Source organism: Periplaneta americana, chromosome 12 (assembly GCF_040183065.1).
Source record: "Periplaneta americana isolate PAMFEO1 chromosome 12, P.americana_PAMFEO1_priV1, whole genome shotgun sequence".
NCBI lineage: Eukaryota > Metazoa > Arthropoda > Insecta > Blattodea > Blattidae > Periplaneta > Periplaneta americana.
Window position 1 is genome coordinate 151,787,303 of NC_091128.1, and position 15,871 is coordinate 151,803,173.

Sequence of the window (15,871 nt, forward strand, 5' to 3'; positions counted from 1 at the left end):
ATTTAAGGCATAAACAATTCAACCAGTTGTGATATGCAGAAATTGATAATACATATCATGCAAACTACTTCAAATTACAAACACAAACAATTTATCAGTAGAGCTATATAGATTACTATTCAATTTAAAGCATATACAATTCATCGGCCAAAACTATACAAATATATACAATACAAAGTAACATACTTTCATTAAGCTATACAAATTTGTGCAATTAATATCAAGTAGATTAATTCAATTTATAATCATAAACAATTCATCAGTTGAGCTATACATATTACCATTCAATTTACAGTAGGCCTATATACAATTCATCAGTAGAGCTACACAGACTAGTAATCATTTTAAGAACATATACAATTCATCAGCCAAACTATACAAACATATACAATCAAATTAGTTCAATTTACAAACTTATTTTCGTTAAGCTATACAATTCATATGAAGTAGATTAATTCAATTTATAAGCTTAAACAATTCATCAGTTGACCTATACAGTATACTATTCAATTTACAGTACATACAATTCATCAGTTATGCTAAACAAAAAATACAATACATAGTAAACAGATTAAGTCAATATAAAAACATATTTTAGTTGAGCTATATAAAATTGTGCATGTCATTTAAGTAGAATAATTCAATTCACAAGCATAAACAATTCATCAATTGTGTAGAAGGTATGAGTATGTAGAAATTTGGTTAATTCTTTTCTGAACCTTTTCTCGTTGTTCTTCAAATCTTTAAGATAATTAGGCAGTGCATTGAAGACTGTTATACATGAATAGCGAACTCCTTTTTTAAAACAGCTTAGACTAATAGAGGGTAGATGAAGATCTGATTTATGTCTTGTATTAAAATGATGAATGTCTTGCTAAGTTCAAGGTTAATATAACTTAAATACGTACAAAATTAAACCCGTTGCTCATACCAAAGATAGTATAAATTCGTTATGTTGTGATTGGTTCTTGTGATCACATAACATATGACGAATAAATACACAACTAATCAATTTGCCAATATCTACAATAATTAATTTAATACTCCGAAATAATAATAAATCGATTAATATTGGGATATATTGATAACCACCGGTAATTAGACAGATTAATATTATCTTAATCAGAGACCGTATGAACGACAAGACCGAAGAAAATGGAACTTTTCATTTTCGCCGCTTTTATCGTGTATCTTCGCTTTTATCGTTACTCCAATATGCACACCTCAATGACAATTCTCTCTGATATAGCATCGCTGCTTCTTTTACCGTTTATCGTCGCTCCAACGTGTACGTACCCTAACACGGCATGCGGTTACGAGGGATATCTTGGCTTGGCTTTTGCGTGGACTGGACCAGGAAGAGGTCCCTACACTTACACACGGTTTGGCCCTTTGTGAGCCCTTATATGCGATGATTGTCCAAGTCCGACAGGTGGCCTAGGTGGCATTCGTGAATCCAACACTGTCAGGTGGGTCATCCTGCCTCAGTCCCTGATAGAGCCAGGTCCCATCTACATTCGAGTAGCCTGACGAGTCCCATGGGCCCGGATCCCCGAACTTTTCCTGGTCAGCCGACGCTGACAGATGGACCATCCTGCCTCAGTCCGGGATACAGCCAGGTAGCCTGATGAGCCCCAGGGTTTCGGAGCCCCAAACCCTTCCTATGTCATCGTCAGAAACCAGTATTAACCCAAGACTTCACTCTAGCCCTAACCTATTTTTATTATTGTGGGGGGAGGTGGAGAGTGTTGATGGATTGATAGAGGGAAACGGGAGTACCTCGAGAAAAAACTATCTGCTTTGTTCATCACTAATATCATCACGACCTGGTCGGGGATCGAACCCGGCTGGGCTGCATTGGCCAATTGTATGCAAGTGCATATCTGCGATAATTACCCAAGTCCGAGAGATGACATGAATGGCATTGTCCACACCTGTGGAGTAACGGTCAGCGCGTCTGGCCGCGAAATCAGGTGGCCCGGGTTCGAATCCCGGTCGGAGCAAGTTACCTGGTTGAGGTTTTTTCCGGGGTTTTCCCTCAACCCAATACGAGGAAATGCTGGGTAACTTTCGGTGCTGGACCCCGGACTCATTTCACCGGCTTTATCACCTTCATTTCATTCAGACGCTAAATAACCTTAGATGTTAATAAAGCGTCGTAAAATAACCCAATAAAAAAATTAATGAATGGCATTCGCGAAACCGACACTGACAGGTGGGTTATCCTGCCTCAACCCCCTATAGAGCCAGGTTCCATTTCGCATACGAGTAATCTGATAAGCCCCAAGCACTCAGAGTCTCTCCTATATATCAGCATCGGAAACTCGTACTACCCCCAACACATCTCCCTAACCTGTTTTTACTATTTCAGACGAAGAAATGATACATGATATGAAGGGGAAGTAGAATGTGTTGGTGGAATGATAAAGGGAAACGGGAGTACCCCGAAAAAATCCTTTGCAATGTCTGCTTTGTCTACCACAAATTCCACCACGATCTGGTTGGGAATCGAACCTGGACCGCTTGGCTCGTTAACACTTGAGCCACAGACGCGGCCACCACAGTCATCACTGATGCATATGCCTGTGTTTACCCCTTCCTTCATGTCCGCGCCACAGCGAGCCTAGCCCCATTGACAAGACGCTGACTTGCCTCATTCCTCGAAAAACGAGTGTTGCACTTTACTGGTCTCGACCATTCAGCAACTGCAGGAATAATAATAACAATAATAATAATAATAATAATAATAATAATAATAATAATAATAATAATAATAATAATAATAATAATAAGGGAAATGCCTATTATTATTTGGTTGAGAAGCTTCTGTAATCCAGTCTGCTCTCAAAAAAGCTAAAAGTTAGGATTTATAAAACAATTATATTACTGGTTGTTCTGTATGTTTGTCTGAAACTTCCACTCTCAATTTCACAGAGGAAGAGAGGTTAAGGGTGTTCGAGAATAAGGCGCTTAGGAAAATATTTGGGGCTAAGAGGGATGAAGTTACAGGAGAATGGATAAAGTTACACAACGTAGAACTGCACGCATTACACTATAGGAGTTAATTATGCTATTCTTACTGGAGAAACCCTTCTCTACCCTTTGAACTTTCCATTTCAAATTCTACGCACTGGCCTGCTGTAATGTTAAATTTTAAATTACGGTTTATTTAACGACGCTCACAACTACAGAGGTTATATCAGTGTCGTCGGTGTGCCGTAATTTTGTCCCGCAGGAGTTCTTTTACATGCCAGTAAATCTACTGACATGAGCCTGACGCATTTAAACACACTTAAATGCCATCGACTTGGGCCAGGATCGAACCCGCAACCTCGAGCATAGAAGGTCAGCTCTATACCGACTACGCTACCGAGGCCGACTGCTGTAGTGTTAAGAACCACTATGTTATAAAAATAATTTTATTGCAAGCATTCCGAAGAAAGTAAGAATACTTTTTTTTTCTTTTTTCTTTTCGATGCGGTAACTTTCACTTTTTTTACTGGGAAAGATTCTGACATGTATTGTTTATAATGAAAAGCGAACTGAGAGATCTAATGTAAGATTGGCAATACTGCTTACAGCTGTGTTTACAGCATCAGTATCGTTAACTTTCCCGCTAACATCTAACGGAAGTTGAACGGCTGGTTCCCTTGAAACTTATTATTTTAGTAGGGACTAGGGACCGGGATTAACCGGAAACGAATCTTGATCGTAGCGCATCGCGCAATGTAATGACAAGGTCTTACAATAGAGGGCATTAGGTTAGGACATTTAAAAATAAACAGCTGATTTTATTTCATCTTGTACGAGGATACTCTTCCCACGAAGTCACGTTGTTCCCACTCGTTTCCACTCCCTTGGTAAAAATTAACGAGTAAAACGAAGTAAGTGAGTTAGGTGTGAGTGAAATCAGTTATATAATGCGTGATCAGTGCATGCTTTGTTAGATAACCAGTACCATCGTAGCGTTTAGAATATAGTGGTCATTATAGCATAGCTTTCCTGTGTTATTTTATTTTGTTGTTTATTAAAAGTACTATTCCGGAATTAATTAGTGTAATCATAAAGCAGGTGAAATATACAAGGTATTGATAGAGCGTGGAATATTTTAATGATTAATATAACAAGAATGTTGAATTGTAGGTGTGTTCTTTACATAATATTGGAGCAATCAACAAGAGGAGTGTATAAAGACTTCTGTTGCTCGATTTGATTTGGCTCTTTTTGTAGTCTGGCAGTATATAGGTAATAAAGTGGCGTAGTGCCAAGTATTATTTATAAAAGGGTTAGTGAGGTTTTCACTTTTTATGACATGTTATTTTTTTTTAATAATATAGGGTAATAGACTTTTGAAAAATTTTTTGCAGTGCGAATTGAGTACTTCATACCAAATGGCATCCCGGCTTAGAAGGTTAGCAGTAGGAACTGCAGCAATTGGTGCAGGTGCTTATTTGACATGGTTTTTGACTGGAGACGGAAATGTAAAGGTATGGTTTGTATTGAATTATTTTACAGAAAGTAGTAGGCATTCTGCACTCTTACATATAGAGTACCGGTAGTAATAGACTTTGCGTGTACATACATCGAATGGAACATTTAATTTCATATTCTTTCAAGAATAGTGTTTTGCAGCGTTATAACTCTTTCAATGATAGACTACCTCTGTATTCTTTGTAGTTTAATGGTTCAATCTATGACTGTCATAGATATACATCAATTCAGTAGTAGTTGTAACAAATTGGGATAACATTTAAGAATAAACAAAACACTTTGATTCGGGCATAATTTCACATCAGCAATAAATATATTATGCTGATAGGTAGCAATAAACCGTGCTTGCAAACTATACGCAGTCTTATCACATAATCTCTATCCGAAGTTGACAGTTCCGAACTTTCAGATTTCTAATTTGTGTCCAGTTTGAAAATCCACTTCGTGACTCAATAAATAATGGGAAAAGTTTAAGTGCCAGAAATATGTTAGGAATAGAAGCCAGCAGATTAAGTATTCTACTTTAGATGGACGAATTTTTAAAGTAAATTAATTTATTTATATGATTGATAAACTAGTTACAACTTTGATGGTGAATGATTCCATTTGCCAGTTGAACAACATTGATCAAAATAAAAGGAACAGACTTTTGTAACAATTAAATTATCATCAACCAAAGTATTTCTTTCTATCTGTTTTTATATTATTCATTGTATTTCATATTATTATGAAATTTCAGTGGTCAGAAAACCACCTCTTATCAAGTACTGGGTAAGAAGTTGAAGGGTCATAGATCCACTATTAAGGTTATAGCTCCAGTATTTTAAGAGGTTAAAGGTGACTTCATCCTCATGATTGATAGAAGTCCAGTGTAATCTCGTGACAACCGTATTGTTCCTTCGCCGTAATATTGTAGAACAAAAATCACTAGTTCCCGAGTTGGTAGTTACTTTATATATCAGCCTCAGAGCTTGCATTACCATCCTCCTGTATTTTCCATTTCACTGAAAATATAAGCTGTTTCACTTGACTTGGTGTGTACTTAACCAGCCAGTATCAAGTCTTGCTGACTAATGCAGAATCTGGGTCCACCGCAAATGTGGCAGAGAGTTTTTTCTCGAGGTACTCCCGTTTCCCTCCATCATTCCACCAGTCGACCTGGTTGGCGAGTTGGTATAGCGCTGGCCTTCTATGCCTAAGGTTGCGGGTTCGATCCCGGGCCAGTCGATGGCATTTAATTGTGCTTAAATGCGACAGGCTCATGTCAGTAGATTTACTGGCATGTAAAAGAACTCCTGCGGGACAAAATTCCGGCACATCCGGCGACGCTGATATAATCTCCGCAGCTGCGAGCGTCGTTAAATAAAACATAACATTTTCATTCCACCAACACACTCATTCTTCCCTCATTTCATCCATCATCTGCATTAGTTAAAAATAGGCTGGGGTGAAGCCTTGGGATCGCACAGGTTTCCATGTTAATGTAGGAAAGGGCTTGGGGCTTATCAGGCTACTCGTCTGAGAATGGGACCTGATTCTGTCGGGACTGAGGCAGGATTGCCCACCTGTCAGCATCGGATTCTCGAATTACACTCAGGTCACCTGTCAGACTTGGAACATGGACAGTCAGCACATCATGTTTATATAGCTATAATATATAGAGTCCAGGCCTCAAGAAACCAAGCCAAAATATTATATATCTGGCAGTGGCGGCTCCTGCATATTTCTTAAGAGGAGGAAAGAAGTTAACAGCGCAAAATGACACCTTCTTGAGAGAAACATGCTACAAATTAGCCTACATGCATACATGTAAGACCAGGTAGTGTTGGAGTTGGCCTTCCTCCCTTCTGTATAGCAATAATCTGTTCTTGTGAACTGAGTTTCCTAAATTTTTCAAAATATAATATGTTTTCACTTCCATTCATTGTTAAATAATTGCACAAATTAACAATTACAAGGAAATTCACAATCTCGCAGCATTTTTCAGGCACACTACAGCATCACACATGTTGGAAGAGACCAGCTACTAACACATAACCGGAACCGTTTTACAGAAATGAGAATGAGAAATAATCTGTTAGGAAAGTGAGAAAACTGCACCCACCCACGTGGTCTGTGTTGTCACATGTACATTTTACAAGTTCAGTATGACATGCTTTTGAAGAATGTCAGTTCTTGTAAAGTCATACTACCATTATTGTTCAAAGCTGCCGGTGGCTGATTCATTTTTTTATGTTAAAAATAATGTAGTTTGCAGTACTTTCAATTTCAAAGATATTTGTGCAAATCTGACAACTTGGCTGTTGTCCTGTCTAGTAGACAATGAATGGAAGTGAATTTCAGGGGCCAAAAAGATCTGCGATACTAACGTAGAACTACTTCCTCTTTGTTTTATATAAATCCAACTTCAACTTTCAGATATCCTCGAAAGTTTCAAACCATGAATAGTAGCTTTTATAAAGTGCAATGAATAATACATTTTGATCTATAATTAAAAAATATATATATATGGTGTCTTTCATAGCTTTGCGTTGAAACTGTTTTTATTGTGCCTCCTCCTAGATGTGTTATAGTCTGGTTGAATGCAGCATCGTTAGATGGCAGCGGTAGCGAGCTTGCTGTAGGACCAGTCGGTTTCTATTTCCCGCCCATGCACTGATTCAGAGGTGGATCTCCTCCCTATTCGTTCATTTACTTGCTTTGAAACTCTGCTTCTTTCTTTGGCCACTAGCGTGCTATTATCTATGTGTATTAACTGCAGTAAAGGAGGAATGGATTGACATTCCTCCACACAAACAATCTCGCATCTTTCTCACAGTTTTCTAGTAGCACATGAGTGCGCGTCGTTAAAAACTCGATTAACCGAGGTTTTCTTATAGCTGTGAACTTAAAAATTATCGGATCTTCCTCGAATTTCAAAGCATATATTTCATTTGGTATTTACTTTCAAAAGAAGAAAAATGTGAGGAGAACATTCCTCCCTTCCCTCCCCCGAGGAACCACCACTGATATCTGGTGTATGAAAGCTAGAACACTTATACGGATATACAGGTTGAATCAAACCAAAGGGACTGACACTCCGATCTGTGGGCACTACATTCTGGTAAGCAGATCAGTAGCTCTTGAAGATAGCATTCTTGCTGTTTTGAAAGTCATTTTTCTTGTAACTACAGCTGTTGTAGCTAAAGAAGCGACTTTTGAAGACTGTAGCACGTGAAGCACATGGAAGGTACAGAGCCAGAGCACAGTGTTGCATCTAGTAGCATTCCCCTCCCCACCACAGAGGCAGACAGTAGTTGGGAATTATTGATAAGCACAGAAGGAAGTGTGTACATTACGATGATACTTGAGGATGTTGTTGTTGTTGTTTTCTAATGCCAGGCGTTTGATAATAAAGTCATTTGACTTGCACTCCAATATTTTTCAAAGAGTATTGGAGTGAAAATGGCAAGTTGTGGCCGATTTAAGTGAACACCATATTTTAACGTTTTGGTGGCTACTTCATTCACACACAACCCCCAGAATGTCTGGAGGACCACACCTGCTGTTGGTCGACGGGTCCATTGGACCTAGCTGGGAGATCTTGTTGATCACCAGCTTTCCCTCCTTAAGCCACTGGAGGACGATTTTAGTGCCATAGCAGGTCAGCACTAGGAACAGAAAAGCAGAAAGAGGAGGAAGGAAAGGGAAATGAACCCCTAGGCCTCGAATGCTCTAATGCCGTCGGGGTCGAAGAAAGTAAGAGTTCAGTCAGAGGACTGGATAGGAAAGGGTAAAGAGGGAATTAAGTATTGAATAGAGGAAAATTATACCAAATTCAGTCATTAACTCATGAAGCTGACCAGTGCTAATTGATGAGTAGCCCCTCCCTTTAGTTCAGCTTGTAAAATTATGCTTACTAACAGCTGCACCACGGGAAGGTAGGGATGGGACATTGGGTATTTGTCCAGGAAAGCCTTCAATGGGAAGGATTAATGGCTCTCCCCTCTGTATCCGACAGATACCCTTTTGCAGCTGACCACATGACTGCCCTGATGGAATGCTCTATTCCCCTAAAAAATATCGTGGTCTTTCGTTAATGAAAGCATCTTGGGAGGCTTATGTACAACATATAAATATCTGTAATACTCTTCTTCGTGTTGATGACTGCCATCAACTGTTGATGACTTACTTGAGGATGTAAGATGGCAACGCCATTGTGACCAGTGTTGTGGTGTCAGAAAGGCTGCGAATTCAGTTTGTTTGCTGTTTCAAGAGGGCAGCAGGTAGGAGGAAGTTAAAAAATAGACTTACGTATGTATCAGAAGTCTGTTCTTTGCTTGCAACAGCTTTAGTGAATTACTTATTTAAGAAAATGGAGAAAATCTTATCTGAATTTCAGAGCAGATCCAAAATGTCCTCCATTACATTCTTTACACAACGATGTCTGAAGTGCTGGGACACTCATTGGAGCTCATTCTCACTAATATTATGTATTTCCTTTGTTATTTTATCTTTATTAACACTTGTTAATTAAATAATTGATTAAATGGTGATCTTACTTGTGTTAATTATGTAAGCATGTGCGGCTTACAGCTGTTTCGGTGTTATTCGACACCATCCTCAGAGCCTACTAGATCTCTGTGCTATCTCAACTTCGCTGCCTGTTGTGTGGATGCGTTCATGTGATGAAGAGTTGTGTCAAATAGTGTGTGTGTTCTGAAATTGATCTGTGTGTTGACACTATTCGACACAACTCTTCATCACACGAACACACCCACACAACAGGCAACGAAGTTGAGATAGCGCCGAGATCTAGTAGGCTCTGAGGATGGTGTCGAATAGCACCGAAACAGCTGTAAGCCGCACATGCTTACATAATTAACACAAGTAAGATCGCCATTTAATCATTTATTTATATTCAAGTGTTAAAAGTAGTGTACGAAAGATTCAACATGGATTATCAAGACAACTTGTTAATTAGTTTGACAACGCAATGTTTCGATGGTTGTGTAGTTCCTGAAATGGGCCACCAAAACTTGCCTAAACACAACTTCATGGATTTTTGTATAGTCTAATATTAAATGCGTTTATTTAGTAGATATGTCTCTGTCTAGAAGTTACTCATATTTTCCTCGAGTTAAATGTTGCATTTCTCCCTTATTGGCATTCTAAAAACCTGGCATGCTTGCTTGAGTATAAGTTTACCTTAGGATGATACATTTTTAAGAGTGATAAAAATTCATAGCATGACTTTCTTTGGAAGAAAAATAAAGGCCCATATTGTGGATTTACAACACCTGAAAGGAAAAGGAGACTTCAGGCAAAATTTTCCAACCATTTCTCGTCAATTTTTTTAATTTGGAGGTTCCATAAGAGTGGCCCAAGTCACATGGAATTGTCCCATATAATACGAAGTGGTTTTCTTGTACGAAAGTAGCTACTGTAACTTACAGAAATAGGTTTAATACAGCTTGCGGCTATAATGGAGAGAAGTGCCTTCGTGAGGTGTGTGTTTACCAATGATATTTAATTATCATATGTGAAGTATACTCAAATATTTGAACCTTGAATGTATACACTTCTAACAGCAACATTATACAAAGTGATGTACTTTGTCATGTTGTTGGTTCTGGATGTTAAGACTTCGTGCTGTTAAACGTGAAATATGTATATGAAAAAAATATGTCAGAGGTTGTGTTTCTGGGCTGTAAGTTTATATCAGATTTTACTTCATAGTTTGTAGGTAGTATTAATTTTCTTGTTTGAGTTAATTGAATAGATAATGATGGTATACACAGATCACTTCATTATTATTATTGTTGTTGTTGTTATTATTATTATTATTATTATTATTATTATTATTATTATTATTATTATTATTAACTCACAAGGAGAGGACATGCTCTGTATATCACCAAATAGAATAAGATTGTGTGAGATGAAAGTACAAGACGTGCTGTTTAAAGTCATACCTGGTATAGGTGGCCAATGACCCCTCGTTTTGGAAATATTGGCTATTGTTTGTGACATACTTCCGTTAGGTGCTCAATAGGGAAGCATTAGCCTGCGTACCAGCGTAGCCCATATGATTGGCTGCTGAGTTGTTATCCAGGCAACCTGAGTTCGAATCTTAACTGGATCTATATTTTCTTCTTTTAATAATGATTAATATTGTGATCACAGTTATCTATTTACATACCTGTATCATATTTCTCAATGTATTGAATGCTTCATCAGGTTTTAAACAAATTACTAATTAACTAACATTGTATTGTAAAGGATAAACAATGAAATACTGCTCATGTAGGAAGGTAAGATGTGTCACTGGCGTCTGTTCTATTTCTGTAGCAGCTATTCCATTTCATTTTGTATCCGATTCATTATGATGTCATAAAAACACACAAAACATACATATTTCCTGCACCATGCACAGCAAATGAAAGAAGGTTGTCCACAGTCACACACATTTTTCCGCACTTTTGCTGCGAAACAGATATCCTTCACATTCGCAAACACTTCTCGTTCGTTTATCAATTTTGATGCATACCACGCATATTTCAACATGGCTTGGAATATAGGAACTGACAACTGAAAGTGAATAAAAGTAATAATAATAATAATAATAATAATAATAATAATAATAATATCAAGCTTTAAAAAGTGAGAAGGCATTAGGATTCGAACTCGGGTTGCCTGGATGACAACTCAGCATCCAACCACATGAGCTACGCCCTTACTCAGTCTAATGCTTCCCTATTAGGCACCTAACGGAAGTATGTCATAAACAACAGCCAATATTTCCAAAACGAGGGGTCATTGGCCACCCATACCAGATATGACTTTAAACAGTGTGTGTTGTACTTCATGTCACAAAATCTGATTTAATTTGGTGATATACAGAGCGTGTCCTCTCCTTGTCAGTATGAATTTTATGAATCCAGTTTATTGTGCATATAATTTAAAATGAATTGTATTACTACTATTTCATAGTTCTAAGAAATGTACAGAAATATTGTGTTATGGCAAAAATTGATTGAACTATATTTTGAAAATAAGTGTTTTAAGTCAGCTTGGCTCTTATTACACAAATAGTTTTTTGCACACTGTGTATAGACCTTCTCTTGACTTAACGGGATAGATTTTGTTTGCAGTCAATATTCAGCATCTGTAGTGTCCGCAATTTGTCAATGTTTACATGAATGATAGTCTCAGAATGGAATAGAATATGTACTAAAGAAATGTTAATAGAACGTAATACAGAGTTAAAGACTGTATTATATGTCGCTGTTAAAGTAATGATACCTAATTGAAAGGTAACGACAAAATGAATATTTCTCTTGAACAATTTTTTTTATAGCTTTTGGTATGAAATTTCTTCCAAAAAAAAATATGAAACACTCTTGAAACAAAAACACATAGAAATACAATATTAAAATGTACAGTAGAACTTGCTTATAACGACATCCAAGGGACCTTAAAAATTATGTTGTTATAAATGAGTGTCGTAGTAACCGAGATTCATGTTATCAGTCTAATGAGGTGGAAAATGAAAAATTACAAATTTAAATAGGCTTATTTCAGATTTATGTATTCACTTTTAAGCCTACCATGAACTTAATAAAATACGCGTACAATTATAAATACAGTATTCTATATTAAAATAGTTTGTTCAGTACTTACCAAACTTTTTTACTTAGGAGTGAAGTAATCAATCATTTTACTCTGTTGTCTCAATTTCACTGCTCTCTCCTCTACCTTCGATCCATTCTGTTCAAATGCAGCAACAATTTTATCCTTGCTCTTCAAAATCATTTGGACTGTGGAATTAATTAGGCCAAACCCATGATAGACGTAAGCTTTTTAAATTCCATTCTCAATTTGATGAATTACTTCAACTTTTTCTTCCAATTTTGAAACTTTTCTTTTAGTGCCATACTGCGTTAAAAGCGTGCACTTAGTGAAAACTTACTGTCGAAACTGACCGCACACAGATACCGTTAATACCACATGAGTTTGGACAGATTACAATGGGATGGGGAACCTGCCTGTCTTCCAGAAATCTATGACAGAAGGAGAGAGTAAAGAATATGCCAGGTTACCAGATTTCAACAAAATATTTCTTAAAATACTTTGGTTCTTAGAAAATCGTATTCTAAACTGAAGTTGAAAATGACGTTATATGCGAGGTAGAAAAGCATATGTCTTATGGGGAATTAGTTGGGACCACAGAATATTTGACGTTATAGGCGAGGTGTCGCACAAAACGAGGTCGCTATAACCAAGTTCTACTGTATTTTAGTGTTTTGTCTTCCTACGTTATTTAATAGACCTACATAACATATTTTGATAAATCAATTATAAAATTATAGAAATGAAAACTTCTGGAAGAAGCATTCAAAGAGTCCTCACCAATTTCATTCAGAATCCCCATAAACTTATTCCAATCCACTCTGTCAAAAGCCTTTTTCAGGTCCACAAATACTATATACACTTCTTTATTTGTCTCTAGATATTTTTTGCCGATTGTTCACAGCAGTTCAATATTGCATCTCTCGTACCTTTTCCCTTTCTGATGCCAAACTGCTCTTCTTCCAACTCTCCTTAGAATATAAATGTCGATTTAGCATTCACAGGAGAATTTTCGCCGAGTGTGATATCAGGCTGATAGTCCTGACCTCATTAAATTTCTTGGTATTTTTCTTTGGTATTGGCAGCAACACTATCTCGGTGAAATTAGCCTTTCTCATATATTTCGTTGTATAATGACTAGGGCTAGGATTTTAATGACCTATAAATCATGAAAAAATGTCCTAAAAACAATGCATTTATGACCTAAAAATCTAAAAAAAATGCACTTAAAAATGCCCTAAAAATTGATCTTACATAATTGCCTTAGTAGGAAAAGAGGTTTTGTACTACTTATTATTTAGACTGGTAATTAAATTAAATTTTACATAATTTATTCTAAGTAGTACACTTTAATTAATTATTTTATCTGATGTAGTTTTCATGTATGATCATTCATCTCAGCTTCGGCATGTGGACGTGAGGTCAGCAATCGGCTGGTCTGTCTTGGCCCTTCATGGATTGTAGCACCATGGATTTACTTTATATACTTTTTAGTTTCCGTGTAGTCTACCACAAGGCCACTCTTATCTGGAATTAGCAGGTATAGAGGAGTCTATATTGAAGGGTGGTTGGACTGGTCCATTACGTGGGATGTACTACGTTTTAATGACAATATTTGTGTAGAAAAACGATTGAAATATTATACAAAATAATGAGTATTAATGGACAAAATATGTAAAGAAAATATCAAAGGAAATAGACATTATTTTACAATAATAATGGGGATTTATGGCCAAAATCAAATGAAAATGGCTAAAAAATGACCGAATAAAAGAAAAGATGCTCTTATGAGTTGAAACAGGCAAAAAAATGCCCTAACAAATATGTCTTAAAACACTCAGTTTATTACATAACACATAACTACTAAAGCAGCTATGTTTCTGGCTTACTAGAAAAAAGATGCAATTTCATCAAAATCCTAGCCCCAATAATGACAGAATTTCCTTTTTGTCTTCACCCAGGCATTTCACTAATTCAGTGAGAACTCAAACTTCTTTTGCTTTCCCATTCTTCATTTCACTAAGCGCTGGTTCAACTTCCCCTTAAAATAGAAAATCCTTTTCCGTCCTCTCATATGGCTGCTTCATCTTTTATAGCCAAGTTATTCGTCCAAACATATTGCTCTTGTACATATTTCGTCGATCTATTCAATATTCCTTGTTTGTCATTTCATTGTCGATTTCATCTTCTATCAATCACATGGATTTCCAGTTCTTGTTTATGAAGTTCAAACATTTTACTTTGCGGTACATTAAATCATAACTCTCTTTTCTCTCTAAATTTTGTTTTCTTTACATTTCTGTTTCATCCAGTCTTTCTTCGCCTTATCAGTTTCTCTTCTTAGTTCGTTGTTTAGTTTCCTATAGTTTCTTCTACTGTCCTCTGTGTTGATGATTTTCCATTTTTTTCCTTTCTTCTATCTTCTCCAACATTTTTCCTGTGGTCCATGGTCTCATCATGCCATGTTTGCAGTTTTTGTTGGAAAAGATAAATGCAGTAGCTTTCCATTGCTTTCCGCACACCACTCTCTCTTTCGACTGTTACTAAATCTACGTATTACTCTGTGAAAACATTTATTAAATCTACATACTTAGATTTCAACAAACAAATTTTGATAACACAATCTCAAGGGAAAAAATGGAACTCTCTGCATCATAATCCAGAATTAATTCCCGATTTACCACGAAAATCGTCTGTAGCTGCATTTAGATTGGCAACAGGCCATGACTGTTTGGCCAAACACCTGCATAGAATTGGAATATATCAGTCCCCTAACTGCCCATTGTGCAACTCAAACCAAGAAATGGATTCGGAACACCTCAAAATCTGTGCTTCAGTGGCTGGCCATGATAATATCTTTGAAAAATATTGGAGTGCAAGAGGTCAAATGACTTTATTGTCAGACGCCTGGCATTAGAAAACAACAACTACTCTCTCTTTCAAATCTTAAAAGATCCCAGAGGGTCCCAATGTGGAAGTGAGGAGAGTGGATTTGACTAATTAGGCCCTCTGTACTTCATGGAAATTCACCACAAACGTTAAATACCATTTTATCAGGGTTCCTGACCAGATATGAGACCAAAAAATTCCAGTTAGCCTTTAAGAACTTACTTGTTGCATGAAATAGCCACCATATTGACAACTTATTTTACAAAATACCCACTGAAGGAGTGGCAAGTTTAACACTTGAATTGCCCATTTTATTTAACCAAACAATACATTCCCTAGATATGTGACATCTTATCTTCACTAGTAATTTCTGAAAGCAACTGCTCGCTTATGGATAACAGTCTAGGTTAAACAAGAGATAAGGCATACATTCTGTGCAATTTGTATAATACCATGTCATTCATGTCTCCAGATAATAAGTACTTTATTGCGTTTAGAATATAAAGTCATTTATGCTCGACCATGCCGAAATGTAGTAATTATACACCTAGTAGCAGCCCTTTAATGGACCTCATTAAAGTACACCTATTCATTAAAGTTCAGGTGTTCCACCAATCAGAAAACACCATTGTAGCAATATGAAAGTGCAAGTATCGATTATTCTCGGATATGCAATCGAAAGACAACTAGCAAAACGTCACGGAGGCTGGAAATCCAATACTGTCGCAGAAGGTTATGTTCTGTTACTATAATAATTAGCGTTAATTTAAATAATATTCAAATAAATTCAGTTTTTCAATGTCTAAATCAATTTCAAGGTTATATCAAGATTAATGTTTATTTTACTCTCTAGATTATATGCAGGTCAGTGACATTTGTT

General features: G+C 36.7%; 1 protein-coding gene across 3 annotated transcripts in view; it reads left to right on the forward strand.

Annotated features, from left to right (window-relative positions):
• The first annotated feature begins 3,648 nt into the window (after window positions 1–3,648).
• Window positions 3,649–15,871, forward strand: part of Gpo1 (glycerophosphate oxidase 1) — a 41,708-nt gene continuing 29,485 nt past the window's right edge. The window contains exons 1-2 of one of the 3 annotated variants that reach the window (XM_069842302.1): window positions 3,649–3,884; window positions 4,368–4,487. In XM_069842302.1, coding sequence (XP_069698403.1) covers window positions 4,392–4,487 — 96 coding nt within the window. In that variant the 5' untranslated portion in view covers window positions 3,649–3,884; window positions 4,368–4,391. Of the gene's footprint in view, window positions 3,885–3,930; window positions 4,086–4,123; window positions 4,246–4,367; window positions 4,488–15,871 lie in introns of those variants that run through there. The other 2 variants (XM_069842303.1, XM_069842304.1) reach the window with 2 other exon arrangements.